General features: G+C 36.0%; 1 protein-coding gene across 3 annotated transcripts; it reads left to right on the top strand.

The window, feature by feature from the left end:
- Positions 1–601: 601 nt before the first annotated feature.
- On the top strand, positions 602–17,032 carry LOC121672778 (E3 ubiquitin-protein ligase XIAP-like). 3 transcript variants are annotated; one of them, XM_042045616.1, is made up of 10 exons: positions 602–1,281; positions 1,817–1,940; positions 2,508–2,577; positions 3,670–3,728; positions 7,656–8,558; positions 10,114–10,213; positions 11,643–11,721; positions 12,315–12,348; positions 13,600–13,824; positions 15,290–17,032. In XM_042045616.1, exons 5-10 carry the CDS (start codon positions 7,688–7,690, stop codon positions 15,481–15,483), a joined length of 1,503 nt encoding a protein of 500 aa, XP_041901550.1. In that variant the 5' UTR covers positions 602–1,281; positions 1,817–1,940; positions 2,508–2,577; positions 3,670–3,728; positions 7,656–7,687; the 3' UTR covers positions 15,484–17,032. The 3 variants fall into 3 exon arrangements, with proteins under 3 accessions (XP_041901550.1, XP_041901549.1, XP_041901551.1); XM_042045615.1 differs by lacking the exons at positions 2,508–2,577; positions 3,670–3,728 and having other exon boundaries at positions 611–1,281; XM_042045617.1 differs by lacking the exons at positions 2,508–2,577; positions 3,670–3,728; positions 13,600–13,824 and having other exon boundaries at positions 613–1,281.
- The last annotated feature ends 342 nt before the right edge of the window (positions 17,033–17,374 follow it).

Genomic DNA, 17,374 nt, shown 5'->3' on the forward strand with positions numbered 1-17,374 from the left:
GGCCGGCGAGGCGTTGCCCCGGGGACGGGCGCGCCGCCGCCCGCGGGAGCGTCCGGAGCGGGCCGGGGCTGCCCCGGCGGAGCCCAGACCCGGTCCCGAGCCGTGCCCCGGCTCGAGGGTCCGCAGCGCTCCGGATGGAATCTTCAATGCTGCTCTTTACAAAAGTGAATGAAAAATTAGCTGTCTAATAAGCGCTTCTGTGGTCTCTGTGGTTCTTTTCACATATTTGAATATTATCTCTGCCTGCCCACTCTTGTATTATTTTTCTTTTATTAGGCCCGTCGCTTTCTAGAACTGCTTCTTGTTAATAAAAGTGCAGTTTTGTTCAGCTTTTCTTTTTTAAGATTACAGTAGTTATTAAGAATTCTACAGGGAGAAGTTCACTCAGGTAGTATTTTTCAGCGGTAATTTAAGTTCAAGCAGTTCTCTTTTTCACAATGTCTATGATGTTATGCTTACATTTTTCTCTTTAACAGTAAGTGTATTTCTGCTTCTGTACTACTTGTCTGATGCTTTTGTCTTCCTGCTGAAAGCTCTATAAATGGGTGTAAGTACTCATATTGGTTTGGGTAATTTTTGCACTGTTTTTAATCTGCATCTGCTCTAAAATGCAAACATGTTTGCAGCACTACTTTCATTATCCCTTCACTGCTACAGTCTTACATTGTGATTTTAATTGCAATGCTTCATGTAACTAACTGGGAGAATTTAGTTTCCTAATGAACATATAGAAACTTCAAGATCTTACAGTAGACCATTTTTGAAGGAAAAGCAACCAATTGCATGAAAAAACCCTCTTTTACCTTTTTGTCAAATACTTTTTTTTTAAATCTAATACCTTGACAAAGAGCAGTAGGAAATACACTAACTTAATTACTCATTGTTTATCCTGAAGTAAGTCACCACATAACAGAGAAGACAACAGTGAAGTGTCATCTTTAAGAAAGCAAGTTTTTGTGTGATGGATTGGTTGGTTTAGCTTTTATTTGGATATTTTTCATTTTCTTAATTGCTTCCTTTTGCTATCTACTTGATTTCTTTGAAGTTTTCTTTGAGGTCCTTTAAAGAATCCCCAACTACTTCCTTTTATGAAAAGCTTGGCACCTACAGCACTGGCCAAGAAGGGCAAAGGAATAAGTTAATGATTGTTCTGTGCCTCGCCTGATCTTGCTCTTTGCAACCAGCAGCAAAAGTGAAAGAATGCTGATGAGGGTGGTTGGTTGTGGGTTTTTTTGACTGCTCCCACTGATACAAGACAGACTTGCATTTGTTACCAGAAAAGTAAGGAAATGTGTGTTCATATCTCAATTTTAGAAGTATGAAAATGGATTTCATTTCAGGCCGTGTGTACCTGTGATAGGACTTCTGTCTGTTGCTGTCCTCCCAAGGTGGGTGGTACAGCTGCAGGGAGCTGAAGACTTCCAGAAAATCCAATTTATAATCAGATACAGAATTTCCTAGGAGAGAGAAGAGAAGTCTGGATCATGGGATTTAATTCTGTCTGCTGTTACGTTCTTTCTCCTTTTTGCTGCCCTCTAGTTTTTAGTTCCAGGATTTTGTTTTGTTGTCTTTGGATTTTCTGGAATATGCCCAATTTATGTCGTTTGCTAGTTTTAGTAAAATATAGGCATTTCAGACTTTCCCTGACCTCAGACTCTTTCAAATTTAGAATATATTTTAGTTCGGATTTTTTGGCCAAGGGAGAGAATTTTAAAATGTTTGTTTTGTTCATAGTTTCAAAGTTGTGGCTTCATAAACAGTGCTGAAGGTTATGTGAAAAAGAAGGTTTTTAACCTCTTTTTGTTTCTACCAACAGGAATGAAAGTATTGGAATTTGTTCTAAAGATTGGTGGAAAATAGCCATGAAACCTGTATCTGCTTTGATTAATCCATTGCTATACTTGGTCTGATTGGATACTAATTCCTTAGGGAAAACTACTGTAAGTACCTTTTGTATTGTTTTGTTTAACAGTGTGCAGTCCTTTGCTGCTTTTTAGTTTTCATAGCATGGGGTCTTTTTTGCAGAGTTCTAATCCAAAATATTCTGAGCATGATGATTTAAAGTCAGGCTCTAGAAACCGCAAGATTTTTAAACATGAAAAATGTAGCTGTGTGTGAAGACTGAATGCTGTTAAGATGAAGAAGGCATACTGCAAAGCTTGAATTGAGTGTCACTCCTGTCATATAAAATGTAAAATGAAGCTGCACATATCTTGCAGATCATTGTCCTTCCCCTTCAGTGTTTTGGAGAGTTTCTTATTAAATAGAAAGGCAAGCAGAGTATTTTCAACAGGCACAACTTTCATATTTCTTTTTTGGTAAAATATTATAATTAGAAATAATTCCCAAGTCATCCCCATTTCCTGACAAAGCTAAAAATAAAATATAGAGGATAATTCAAGACAGATTTCCAAATTTACAAGATGATGAGGGATGTGCGTGTATAAATACACACACTTTATATATAAATGTATATATATGTATGTATTCTTCTCATTCTTTAATAGCAAAACATTCGTGCTGTGACACCAGAAAGTATCAGGATGCTGTTCTGCCTCAGGCTGCTGCTGAGTGACTGTGAGTGATGAGTTCAGCATGGCTGCTGTGGGCAGGAGCACTGGCAGGGCAGGGAACGCCCTCGCCAGTGGGTGAGGCAGGAGGTGCCGGTCCGATGCTTCTCCCAACTTTGCCATAGAATCCAGAAGATTCAGCAGTTTTGCTGTGGCATGAATCATGTTGCTGTAACTGAAATTTCATATCATAATATCTCCCTGATGAAAAACGCCCTCTTTTTCCATATTTTTCTTTAACTAGGAGTTTAAATTATTTGTAAAAGAAGGATGTAGCACTAAAAGCTGAAGCGCAGCTCATACTCAGGAAAGAAGATGCATCTCAGGGCACTGCAGGTTTTAATAGGCATTTTTTACTACTGGCTGTTCTTTTTAATTATCCTTGTTGACTCAGTAATTTTTTTTTGTTTCTTAGCCACAGGAGCAGTATCTTAGGCTACAGCATGCCAGTTTTTCCTATAGCAGCTGGTATTTATTCCTTCCTTCTCATACATACAACTGAAGTTGTGATGACATTTAACTTGCAAGTTCACAAAAAGGATTTTTTTTCTCTGCCCTTAGCAGCCATGAATCCTTTTTTTTTTCGTTTCTCTATTCCATACCTGTATGACTTCTTCATGAAGAAAAACACAATGTAAAAATAGTTCTCAAAATGGTGTATTTCTGTTTGCCTGGTTATGTACATTTTGAAGATGGGGAGAGCGTAGAAGTCTTTGTGACTAAAGTCAGAAATTAGGAGGATATAATAGCCTACTATAACCTTGAGCAACTGACTGACTTCCTGTAATGACAAACCCTGATGGGAGGCTAAGTAGGACCTGTTGGAAGAACAGACAAATGAAGCTGAGCTGATGGGGTTATGTAAGCTTTGGCTTTGAATCAGGAGGCATTCTGTAGATATATACTCTCTTTCTAAAATAAATTAAAAAGAATATAAACAGAACTTTTTTAAAAAATGGCTATTGATAATTAGATACAAATATGCTAAAATTTGTAAACACTGTTTAAATAAGTCATGTTTCTGGTCATTTTATACTTTTATAATCTTTATAAGTATGTTTTCAGTTAGCAGCATGCACCTTCCTTGATCTAATTGCAGCTGAGCAGGCAGAAACTGAAGTTCATTGAAGTGACATAATCTGTGTGTCAGCTGGTACAGTATGTTCTTTTTGATATTCGCTTGGTGTACTACTCACATTTCAAAATTCAGTCAACAATAAACGCTAACATGTACCCTTTGGTCAGAAACATGAGGCTGTGCAAGTAGATTTCTGACTTGGAGGTTACTCCCATGCTAGTCATGTAAAAGAATTAAAAATAACGCCTTATAATGCCAATCTGGTTTAGGGTTAAGGACGGAAATAATCATGTCTAGTAAAAATACAGTTGAAAGGGAAAAGTGCGTTTTCTACTTTTCCTTTGAAGGTTTTCAGATCTAGATAATATGATCATGTTGTATTTTTGCATAAAATCAATACCTGTTAATATTTTTAAAGCTGAATTAAACATGTTTGTTTTGCAGAACGACAGTGTACAATTTTGCATTTTGAATAAGTTAACATTTTTGCTATATATTTTTGTCTTTATTTTTTCTTCTGAAACATAATCAGTAGGCTATATAAATTGGTAATTCAGCTTGAAAGAGGGTGGTGTCTTGTGGCAAATAGCCTTCAGATATCTAAAAGCAGGATTAAACTTGGCTCAATTTCTGGAAACCTTTCAGGCTAAAATAGATTTTGTTTATTCACTGTATAAGAAGATATATAATGTTTCAATAATAGTTAAAATATCTGGGTTTTATAAATGATTATTGTTAACATTTCTGGACCTTCTACCTTTAATTCACGTGTCCTTAAATAAAACCTATGCAAAATGGCTTAATTAACTTCAGTATACATAGAGTATACTCTGAACTCAGATTGGCTACTGGTATATATTGTAAAGTCTTGTGTGCCCATCTTAGGTGGCAGATTTTTGTGAATTTATGTTTCTTAGCCATGAACTATTCAAAAATTTACCTTCAGTCATTTTTCTGCTGCAGTTAATATCTGTCTGAGTGCTGTTATGATGCCAGATAATTGTTCTAAATCATTATTCCAACTAACTGGAGTTAGGCTATGGCTAAAAAACCGGTGCAGAAATACTCTTCCTAAGGTAGCTGTAATTTTACACTTTGAATAGTTGCTTTTAACAGTTGTTCGAAATAGAAATAATTGAACATGATACTGTATTTGAAGTAGCACTAATATTGTATATAAAACAGTACTTACACAGGCAAGGAGTTTGCCTCAATGCTTGATAAGATGTTTCTCATAGATAAAACTATAGTGAAATGTAAACCAGCCATGTTTCGTGGGGCTGTTGTAAGGGAAGAGCTTCATAATGTGGCTGGAGCATTGTTAAACCTTGCATCTACCTGAGAGGGACTGGTCCTGCTTCTGTCATTGCAGTAATTAGATGTGGCTTTGAGAGGCTTTTAGAATCATAGTTGAACCTTTCTGCTCCAAGACATCATGATTAAATTATGTGGTTGATATAATTTGAAAAAGCTAGTTCATATTAAAGAATTGATCTGTTGTGATTGTACCTTTTGTGTCAGTACTCACTGGTCTCTTGGTATGTGCTTTTCATACTGTTTTGATTGTGAGGATTGAGATGGATTGCTTAATTCCAGAGAATCCAAATGTGGCAAATATTTTCATTATTACCATATAGAGGGCATAATTTCTTTTTTATTCACCATGTTAACAGAAGGGTTTTTGAAGTATTCATAGCATTGTAGAAAAAAGCTAATGTACATAAAACAAACAATTAAAATGCAAAAAATTTAAATAGGAAGAGTTTTTTTCACTGGTGCTGAACTCATTTCTATATAAATACAATAGAAATAGAGATACACTGCTATTCATACAGCAAAAGCCATATGCATTTGTTTTGGTTTTTTTAATGAACAGTTTGAGAAGGAGAATCTGAAGGATGTGATGTAGGCTTTGTTTGTGTTCTTTTAGAAAGTCTTTCAGGCATGCAGATAAGAAAATTACTATGCAGCTAGTTGGTTTTGAGTTACACCAATTCTTTCATGGATGCAGTGTAGTAGTGATAGATGCTTAAGGTCACTTGAGATCTTTACAGGAACAGTTCTAGAGGCTTTAAAATAAGATTTTATAAGGAAATAAATGTGAGCAATAAACATGAAAACTTTTAAGCTTTCAGTATAAAAAACTTTTCTATGTATGTATGTATATAAAAAATACATGTTTTATGGCAGCTTTCATATTACTAAATGTAATTACTGGTTTGGGGTTTTTTGCTCTTCGAAGTCAAAACAAGCATATAGGTCAGATTTGTAGGTTAGTCAATGCAATTTATTCAGATGCTATTTTTGAATTTGCTAAGCTAAAACAGAAAGCCACAGCATATTTCTAGTGTTCTTACATTAGTAATGAACTGAAAGAAGTAATTAAAGCTGGTGCTCAGAAATCTTGTATCTGTTATTATGTGAAGCACCCATGCCAGGTGTTTGATGTCACGTTTTCCCTACCTGCTTATAGGTTAATTATCTTTGTCATCTTGGCAGAGGATGCAGCAATCCTGCAATACATAGGCATTTTAATTTCCCCCTCCCCTTTCTGAACCCCAAAACAGGTTTTGTAGAAGCTAAATCTGGTGTTATAGAAGCAATCACTGGAACATCTGCATTGACATTACAGAATGTATAATCAACGTTAATGCAGGTCTTGAGGAAGCTATGCTTTTGTGTGCTGGCCTACGTTATATAGACTGGAAATAGATATATTTCAGCATTCCTATGGAAAATAGAGAGGGACACTTGTTCAGTTAAGTACATACTCTGCTCTTCCTTATATGCCTTTCTTTTTTGCTAATTGCTGAACTATTACTGCTTTATGCTAAGAAGTTTATTTGAGCAGTCTCATTATAATTTAATTTACCACTTTAAGATGTGTATCAGCAATAGCCAAGACTTTTTAAGTCAATAGTATCACTGCACTTGTCTGGACAAGAGATGAATGTTTACTGTGCTTTGACTTCATCTGTGTTGGGATGAAGGTGATGACTGTCTATTTGTGGTTCTTGCACAGGACCCGCTGTAGCCAAGTTGCTTTGTTTCATCCTCAACAAAGATGGGGCTTGGCTTGTTTGAGTGCTCTTAGCAGCCTTCTGGCACAGAAGGGATGGGAGGCAGGACTGGTAGTTGGTACTCACCGTGGAAAAGTGTAGGCAGGGGTAGGAACAAGTGCTAAAAAGAATGATGTTCCTTCAGGGAGGGAAGGGAGGAAAAGCTGAGGTGATGGCAGAGGTACAGGAATTTTTGTAGAGAGTGTAGGCAGGGCATGGAAAAGTGGAAGCAATGTGCCGGACATGAACACTAGTGCTGGGTAGTCCCAAGACACTGATCTTAAAAGCAGTGCACAGCACTTTGATAAAATGCCCCGGTGAAATATCTGATAGTTTATTTCGCAAGATGTTTTGCTAAAATATAAATTGAGGTATGTCTTTACAATATAACACAAGTAAAAAAGGTTTTTCTTTTTGTTTTTTTTTACCAGTTGCTGCCCACCTGTAATGGGCATGGGGGTCATGGCCTTCACATGAGGATAATATGTAGTTGTGTTTGAGAATTGAGCTCTACAATCTTGCAACTCTGGTCTGACTTAGATCAGTGTTTTAAATTTAGTAACTTTGTATTTCAGGTTCAGAAGCCTTTTGGCAGAGTTTTGGCCAGAAGTATTTTGTTGATTTCATTCTTGCAATCTTTATTAGGAAAAAAGAACATACTTTTAAAGCTATAAACCTGTGTGTTCTCCAGGTAAATGTTTATAGGCCTCTAAGATATCTTGATCTTCCTGCTTTTCTTCACAATTTTTTTATTATTTTGGTTTTAATACCTTGGTGTTTGCCTCTGTGTAGCAGGTGATACAGCCAAGGGTGAAATGGGGGAGAGGAGGAAGAGTTGTTATTTTAATACATAAAGGATGGTAGTTGAATTTAGCCAGTCTCCAGGGTTGTATATGGATGTGATCTATCCTTCTGTCTGGGAAATTAAAACATATATTCTTTGTTTAGGAAATCTAAAGGAGAGCCCTGCTTATGAAGAGATGTCGTGTAATGTCCCACATAACTCAGAAGCTTGTGCCTCTGCAGACACTGATGGAGCCCAGGAATGGGCACAGGAACGTGACCGACTGGGAACTTTTGTTGGATTTCCACAGGGCTGTGCCATTTCGGTGTTAGCTCTAGCACAAGCTGGCTTTGTTTATACTGGAGAAGGTGACAAAGTGAAGTGCTTCAGTTGCCATACAACTATTGAAGGATGGATGCCTGGGGATTCTGCAATTAAGAGACACAAACACCTTGCTCCCAGCTGCAAGTTTATTACTGAATCTGCTTTTCTGGAAAATAGCATGGATCCTGTTGCCCAGAACTACCAGAATAGAACTGAAAATGGTTCCAGCAATTCAGTCCTCCTGTGTGCTCTGGATGACCCTGATGTGGAGGCAGATTACCTTTTGAGAACTAGGCAGGTTGTGGATATGTCAGATAGTTTCTATCCTAAAAATCCTGCTATGTGCAGTGAAGAAACAAGATTGAAGTCTTTTCACAACTGGCCCCTCAATGGCCAGTTGACACCACAGGAATTAGCTAATGCTGGATTTTATTATACAGGTGTTGGTGATCAAGTGGCATGTTTTTGTTGTGGTGGAAAATTGAAGAACTGGGAACCCAGTGACAGAGCTTGGTCAGAACACAAGAGGCATTTTCCCAAATGCCTTTTTGTCCTGGGCCGGGGTGTTGGAAATATTTCAAGTGAATCTATTCCTGCTGAGCTTGGCATAAGTGGTCTGAACAATGCACAACACCCAAGGAATCCCTCTATGGCAAAATATGGAAAACGTTTACAGACATTTTTATCTTGGATATATCCTGTTGACAAGAAGCAACTTGCAGAAGCTGGATTCTATAGCACAGGTAAGCCAGACCTTGAAATGGCTAATACCTTTTACAAAGAAATTGTACATAAGGAAGTGTCTTGTTATGAAAAAACCCTCAATTTTTAAAATTCTTATATGGAACAATTTGCCAGAATCTCTTTACTCTGTAAACTACTTTCCACAGTTCTTATGTAAAATTGTATACATTGTATCAGGTATGGTTTCCTAGCAAGGCATAGACTTGATCATAAATTTGTTCTTAGCAGTAAAACGGCCAAGTATTTTCTTGCCTATTAAAACCTTTATAATACATCTTTCACAAAGACAATTATTTGAGTTAATATTTTTTAAGAAATGAAGTGCTGTCCTCCAGACCTTAGGTGTAAGGAATGGGCCTGTGGCCTGTACAAAAGCCTGTGAACAAGACAATGCAGGTTGTGTGCCATTCTACTTAGTTAACGCATGTTTGCATTATCATGGCACGTGGACACCCAAAACCAGCAAATACCACTACTGCCTACTTTATGAAGACAGTGGTGCCAGTGGAAGAGCTTTTACTCCTAGACATGTAGTGTTTGAATTGGATAAGACACCGTCTCTGTGCATTGGTTTCTCAGTTAGATGAAATTGCACAGTACCATTAAAGATCTTTGAAATTCCTCAGTGAGAGATCCTGTACGAGTGCAAAGTGTTGCTCTTACTTGGTGACAAGGAAAAGGGGATTATCTGGGATAATTTCTTGCTCTCATCTTACTTGACTTCTCTCTTAGTAGCTCTCAGAACTTTTTAATCTGATTCCATTTATTTTACCCGTGGCCATAAATAAAATCTTTGCTATATTCCTGTATGGGTTATAAATGGGCAATATTTGTACCCAGTAGAACTATTTTATTGATTTCTTCTTGGATTCATAAAAGTACCAAAAGATCTGTATTGTGGAGTTGCACTAACTGAGCACCAGCTTATCAAACCGAGGACTCTTCAGGTGACTTCTGTGAAAACTGTTCCCTGTGGCCTGAGAGGAATTTAACTCTCTAGGGAAACCCTATCCATACCTCTTCTCATTCCAATTAAAACAATGTTTAAGCAGTTTCTGGGGCAGTCTTGGATCACAGTAGGCACAGTGCTAGAACAGAGAGGATGCAGTTCTCCTCAGCTGGGTTTGTTATTGCTGATTAGGGCCTGTTGATCTTAATGGGAAATGGAGGACCACACCGCCATGTAAACATCTCTCATTCTTTGTGGCAGCCATTTTCAGGTCTTGTTTACCATTGGATTGAGCTCCTTGATAATAGATTATTTTTAGCTTTTGTTTTTTATCTGTATTATTACTTACTAAAATAAAATTCAGGAAAACTTGCTTCTCTTATTTTGTGTTTCTTTAAGTTTGGTTCTCCCCTGAACATTTGTTTCAAATCATGCATGTTGTTCTCTGTTAAAATGGAGTTATTTTCAGTTTAAATTGTGAATCAGTATAAGAAATATTTATTTTCTTAATAATGTAACATTTTAGTTGAAAACTTGGTATTATGCCTGCACGTAGTATGTATGTGCAGTAAAGTATGTAACTTTATTCTTGTGTGTTTCCTCAGGTAATGGTGATCACGTTGTATGTTTCCACTGTGGTGGAGGATTGCAAGAATGGAAGGAAAATGAAGACCCTTGGGATCAACATGCCAAATGGTTTCCTGGGTAAGGTATCTCTTAGTGTTTTCTTGGTATGTGTCTGAGTCTTATTTATTTGAGAAGGTTGATTATGGCTTAACATTGTTTAGAGTTATGAAAATAATTTTATGTTGTCTTATTTGTAGGCATTATTAAAGGGAAGATATCTATGTGTGGATTTAAGCGATGCTTGCTTTCTCAGCAAGAAGAATCGTGTAGTTTTGTCAATATGTATCTGAGGGATTTTTCTTGTTTTTCAAGTGCTACATTGTAATGGTTGTTGTAATAGCTTGGTACTTGCAAAAGTTTATAACTTATACCAGGATACAAAATGACTAAACAGCTGCCACAGTGCAAACAAACCTGAAGAAGTCAGTAGCGGCGTGGAATGTAGAACAGAATTCTCTCTAATTATAAAGGATTAGGGATTCCAGGTAATAGTAGTAGTAGTAGTAGTACCAGAAATAGTTTTTAGAAAGACTGCCAATGTCGTCTAAAATCTGTTTTGAGGAAAGGAAGAACAGTATGACTCAGTAGTTCTCACAGGTGAACAGAAGTCATCCAAATACAAAGATATAGTTACTTGTCTAACATTGATAAAATCAGTGTCTTTTATGCGTTGACTCTCAATTTTCTTTTCTGTGGTGAATGGCTCTCTGGAAGTTGGAGATTGGTATTTATGCATTAGCTGATCCCTGTTTTAACAGTGGTACAGGCAGTTTTTAATTATTAGTCTCTGCCACTTGAAAGAGAGATGATTCCAAGTTTTTAGTGTGGTGCAGTGAATGGTTAAGGAATGTTTTCTTTCTACATTTCGCGCCTCTTTTATGGGTTTGATTTTGGTTTAGATTGCATAAATTGTGTCGGGTTTGATTACTTCCTCTCAGATCATAAACTGTTTTTTGGGGGTTCTGTTTGCACATCAGCCTCAGTGGCAGTGTGTCAGTCTCACAGCAGCTGTCTGTTCCTGAAGGTGAAGTAACTGCTGGAGCTGGAGAACTCTTGTCAAGCAGTTATAGCATTCCCTAAATCTTCTGGTAGGGAAGAACTCTGCCCAGTGGCTAAGACTGGCTGGGAAATAATGCAAGAAAGCATGGAAGGCACCTGTCTGACCAGTGACTGTTTGCTTTGATTGTGAAAGACTAAAAGAACCAGCATTTTAACATAATGTTTATTTTTCATTTGAGTGAGTCTTTATTTTTAGAAATCTGTGTCATGAGTTGTCATGGCCAAAAACTCTTAAGCTTTCTGTTTCACCAAAAATGTAAGAAGATAAGTAGTGCTTAAGGTGTTCTTAGAAATATTACAGCGACATCACGGTTGTTGACTAAACATTTAGAGATTTTAAAAGCAGGCAGTCTGTATAATGTGGGAAACTTATCAAAGCTTCCAAAGTTATGCAACAAATTTTTGCTGCTAATGCAGTTTTATTAAATCTAAATATTCTTATTTTCAGGTGCAGATTTGTGAGCAAGGAAAAGGGGATAGAATTTATAAATAATGTTCACTTAAGAGATGGACGTAAGGATTCAACAGTAGGTTTCTTGCTTATTAATCTTTTTGTTAAAATAGAAAAAATCTGAAAAATTTTTACATGAAGTTACCTTTTAATGATGTGCCTATCACTTAATCCACCTGCTGCTTCTTTCATTGGCAGAAAGTGAAAGAATTGCAGTGTATTTTGTTTCTGTCAATCCGAGTGCACAGATCTCCCAGTTCTCCATTGCTGGGTTATGGATCATAGCCAGGGTACCTTGTGAACGTTGTATACTGGATACTGAACAAGTGCCATTTGTTTTATAGCCTGGGAACCTAAGGTTTATGATGAATAATAGCAGATACATTTTCTTTTCTTCTTGGTAGAGCATTGTTAAACTTGTGTGTAGTCACTAAAATGTAAAACTGATAATATTTTAGAATTCTTCTGTAGACTAAGAATCATGTACATAGTATTATTGCCAAGATGGGTTAAAATTTTAACAAAATACTGATCATTTATTCAGAGCAGGTTAGTTGTAGTCACTAAAATAACTTGAGATCAAATAGCTGTTTTTTATTTTGTAACTGTATACATTTCCTTCTACTTTCTCCAGAATTATAATTTTGTTTCTTTCTATTTCACTTTTAGACAGAAGCTGCTGAAGGGACAATACTTCCTAAAGGTATCTATTTAAAACAAACAGCCTCCCCCCTGTTTTGGAATATACATATTTGAATGTATAGTGGCAGGAATGGTTGATTTTAAAAATAACCCTGTTATATTTTTAAATCAAGCATGACAGGCAAATTGTTGGATGATATTCTTCCATTGCTTCATTGCTTCTAAAGAACTTCAGAATGTATTTTACTTCTCTTAGGGGTAATATAATTTGGTAAATACTGTAAAGTAAAAGTTGTGAACTATGGAAGATGTTTGTATCGGATGCAGTCTTATAGCTGGTGAGTGTGCATCCAGTATTGAATTAGTGCTTTGGGATGAATGTTAAAGAATACTGAATGGAAACAGTCCTTTTTCACGGGGCAGGAAGAGTTGGTCTGTCCAATGGCAAGGACTAGGAAGCTGAGCAAGCTGAAGCAGTTTGTTATGTGTTTCAGTATTACACATTCCTGCAATGCTTTTCACAAATACCAGCAATAAAAAAATAAAACAGTTAAAGAGGTAGTAGGAGGCCAGTCAAGCAGCTTCATCCCAGGGAATGGGAGCTGTTGCTAGTAAGAGTGGTTACACAAAACCTGCTTTGAAATCTCTCCCATATGGCTCATTTATGAGAGTGAAACTAAAAGAACCTTTTTTATTTAAAAAAAGGCTTAATTTTTAAGAATTAAAAATTGAAAAATTTTGCTGTTGGAATGTTGATTAGTAAAATGAAGGGGAAGGTCCAACAGACTGAAAAATGGTTTCCCCAAGTAGTGTTGTGTCTTACCATGGACAGATCTGTTTGCTTGGTGGTGGTGTAACACAGTGCTGCTGTGTTTTGGTTTAATAAATTCAAATTACATACTGGTTTCTCTCAACATATGTATGATTTTTTTTTTTCTTCCCTGAACTGATTTAAAATTGGTGTAATGTTACTTATCCATTGGGACTTGGAATTTTGGATGAATTTCACTTAACATTCAGCTACAGAATTTGTGGTGACAGTTACATGAAACATGTTTGTTGATTTGAACAGCAAATCTAGAAGGATTTCTATAATATAAATAAATGAAGGGAGACTGGGAAAGCTAGGATAGAAGAAAACTCAAATCTGCAGTCTTTACAATTAGCAAACGTCTCAAATTGGAAATATAGTTCCTTAGGCTACATATTTGTTTGCAAATATGTATCTTAAAGTATTGTTGTGAATACTGTCAGATAATCAGATTCATCCTTCTTAAAGTGTTTTTGTTTTGTTTTTAATTTCTTGTTTTAGATGATCTCTTACAGAATCCTTTGGTACAAAGTGCCATAGCCATGGGTTTCAGTTTGTCTGAGATTAGGAACACCATGGAAAAGAGATTGCAGATGACTGGAGAAAGTCACACATCTGTTGAGGATCTGGTAGCAGACTTAAGTGCTCATAAAGAAAATACAAGGGAAGAAGAACCAAATGAAATCCCAGTTGAGCAAGATGAGCTTATTCAATTACAAAACCTCTGTGTGTACTTTCATATCAGTTCTTTAGTCTGTGAAATACTTTTTATTGTTACCTGTTTACTCTCTGATCCCAGTCTTACCTATGGTAAAGTTACAATACTGTAACTTAAAATTAAAGACATTTGGTTTGGGACGTGCAAAAAAAGCCCTGAACAAACAGGATGTTAACATATTTGAGTGTAGCAGCATTTATAAATATCATCTCTAAAATAAGTAGTATTGGTATCTCAGAAGTGTGTAACACTGACAGTCTAGCGTGCTTCTGAGAAAGGTTGTATGTGCTAACAAAAAAAGGCCAAATTGTTGTGACAATTATATTTAAAAACAAAAGCAAGAATAACTACAAGAATATAGTTATAAGAAGAAATATAGATGTGGCAAAATGAAATAGACACAGGGATACACTGTCATATTCAGTGTATTCAATATGAAAAAGTCATAGTGGGGGGTTAGTTATTTTGCAGTATATAATTTTGCTGGGGGTAGAAGTATTTTTGTTCTTGGCCAGTAAGAACAAGCGTGCTTCTAAATGGTGTTTCTATTCAGTTATTTATGTTCCAGTTTTGCTGCGATGTGCAGGTCACGCTCAGAAAGCCCTTGTGGCGCACTCTGCAAATAGACCAAACCCAGGAGTTCTGATTCAGGAGACTTGTAATTTAAGACAAGCATATGGGTGAATTCATAGGGAGGGCAAAGACCATCTGGTTGGTGTGATAAGCAGAGATCTTACCAGCCCACTCCTTTTAATAAGATTTTTAATAGGACATTGTGGGGGAAAAAGAATTTGCAGTGCAGCTGGACCTTATTTTGGTGGTTGGCTGTGCAGAGCTTCCCCCAAGTGGCAGGGGAGGGTGTCTGAATTTTGTATTTTCAAATGGGGCATACTGGAATAATAAAGAGCTCATATACAATGCGAGATTGACTCTTTCTGTGTTACAGATTTTAAGCTTTTTGAAATACGGGCAATTTGAAAATGGGGGCAGGGAAGGAAATCACATCCTCATTTTTCTCATTGGGGAAACTCAGAAAAAGAAATAAGATCCAAATTACTTAACCTTAAGTAATTAAGGTTAATTTCTTAAGTAGCAATTATCCTTTCTTTCACCTTCTACTCAAATTTTGGGGAACTTGTCAGTGAGAGGTCCATGCAAAGAATGGTTTCTGATTGAAATATGCATATCCTAAATTCTATAGGTATTTCAAGCTCTTACAAAGATAGATAGATGCACTCCCTGCTTGCATTGGCCTGGGAGATGTAATGAGATAGAAGGGGAAGTAAAAAAAAGAGGATTCCATCCTGCAGCTGGGATTCTTCTCTCTTAATATTTTTTTTTGTTCTTTTTAAGGGTGTGACCTTTAAATTATATGAAGAAAACTTTGTCCTTGTGTGTAAAGAGAAAAAAAAAAGAACAAGAGTCAGTGGTACTAAGTATGTTAACTTCTTTTTATGTGTCTATTTTCTTTAGACCTCAGTACTGAAGAGAAGTTAAGACGCTTGCAGGAGGAAAAGCTCTGTAAAATCTGTATGGCTAAAGACGTATCAGCTGTCTTCATTCCCTGTGGTCACCTAGTTGCCTGTAAGGAATGTGCTCAATTACTTAATGAATGCCCTCTGTGTCGTACAGATATTACGAAGATACAGGAAATTTTTATGTATTAGTGAAACACACAGCACTATGGATGCAAGTGTTGCCTGTTTTATTACTTTAAAAATGTGTACTGTAATGTAAAAAGTGCAGTTAATTCCAGAATGTAACCATATGGCAGGATTTAGATTTTTCTGCTGTCAAGCTCTACACGTTTTAACACTTTACAAATTATTTTCCTTAAGTGAATTTCTTGTATGTAAAAAGCAATATGTATGAAAAGCAAATATGTATATTTTGTAACTTAAATTCATAGACCTGATATGGAAAAGCCCAAGTAATGTAAGCCTTTATATATGAGATCATTCCTTTGCTTCACTTTGGTAGGACACTATGACTGAAGTTTGTACAGAGTTGTACAAAGAGCCTGTCCCTATATAAAATTTGTAAATAAGTTAATTCAAAATATAATTGTATACATGTGTATTATACCTGAGATTTTAGCTTTTTAAAAATATTATGTAAGATTGAAAATAGTCTCTTTTTTCTGTAACTTTGGTTGTGACATAATTCAGACAATACACAAAAACCTGCTGCTGTAATACTTCACCTTATGTTTACTTCTGCTACTTTGTTAAGTTTGTCTGTTTTAATTTAATTCCTGTCTCCCTATGTATTTTTCTGGTTCAGATGTATAAATTGGCTTCAGTAAACTGGTTTTAGCCATCTGTTTTTCACAAAGATCCATCTGTATATAAAATGTACATTAATGTTATTGATTAAAGGAGAACTCAAGAAAAATGAAGGGGATTTTATGTACCCTGTGCCCTTCATGAGAGGAGGCTCATTTTAAATTTGCTCCCTACACAAAATGTTCAGTTTGGCATTTTTCTTGGGGTTTTTTTTAACACAGCATAATCCTAACTGATTTATCTGCTAATACTTTGCACTGCATCATATCTTATATTTTCATAGGCGAAGATTAAACTTTATCTCCTAGAAAACGCTTTTTAAAAATTCACTAGCAACGTTAGAAATCTTTCATTTTTGTTCTTGTCAGTTTACAGCATTTAAATTTAAAAGTTAGGGACTATTCTAATGAGAGTCACCTTAAAATACTTAAACTATTTCTTATTGGACTGATCCTCCATTTCTAATTTTAGAAGTATCACAGCTTTTTATTTAAGTACAGCTGTTTTATGATCACTCTGCTGAATTATGTCACTTCCTTATTTTATGGAACTACTGATATGTTCTGTGTATGTATTTTTGAGTTCCACACACTAAGGTTTAAAATATAGAATATACAGAATATAGTTGTTCATGTTATAAAAGTTTTGAATACACAGAAATGTTATTATCTACCTTTTCTATTTTTTTAAAAACTGTGCTGTGTAATGGTATGAATATTTAAACTGCAACCCAGGTGTTCCTTGATCAGTGTATTTTATTCTCACATTAAAAAAAAATCATAACAGGAGGCTGCTTTCTGTTGCTTTTTGTTTTGTAACTAAACTTATTAATTTAACCTGAATGTTATTAAGGATAACAAATATGTTTTAATTGGAGAAGAAATAAAATCTATTGTTTGGATAGATTAAAGTTTGTTTATTATGAATCTAACAATAGTATTGGTATTTTTTTTTGATTGGATTTGGTCTTGGGAATAGATGATGACTAGAAATTCATAAAGAATTCAGCACATATGAAGAATTCAGTTTTATTTTGCCTTTCTGTGCCTGTGTGAGGAGTTTAGTGTTTCAGATAATTCATGCATACAGGGATTTTTCAGGACAGATACGGACTGGCAAGCTGACAGCCTTGTTCCTACCTCCCATTCTTCCTTGCAGGGAGGATTTTTTGTACTTATCAAGGGAAATTGAAGGGGGGTTGTTAGCCATGAGCTGGTGTATCTTGCCTGAAATAGTCTGTTTAGTTAAGGCTGCACACTGTGTGGTGCTGACT

Source organism: Corvus kubaryi, unplaced genomic scaffold (assembly GCF_017639235.1).
Source record: "Corvus kubaryi isolate FWS band 111438036 unplaced genomic scaffold, C.kubaryi_AGA036_p1.0 64955, whole genome shotgun sequence".
Lineage (NCBI taxonomy): Eukaryota > Metazoa > Chordata > Aves > Passeriformes > Corvidae > Corvus > Corvus kubaryi.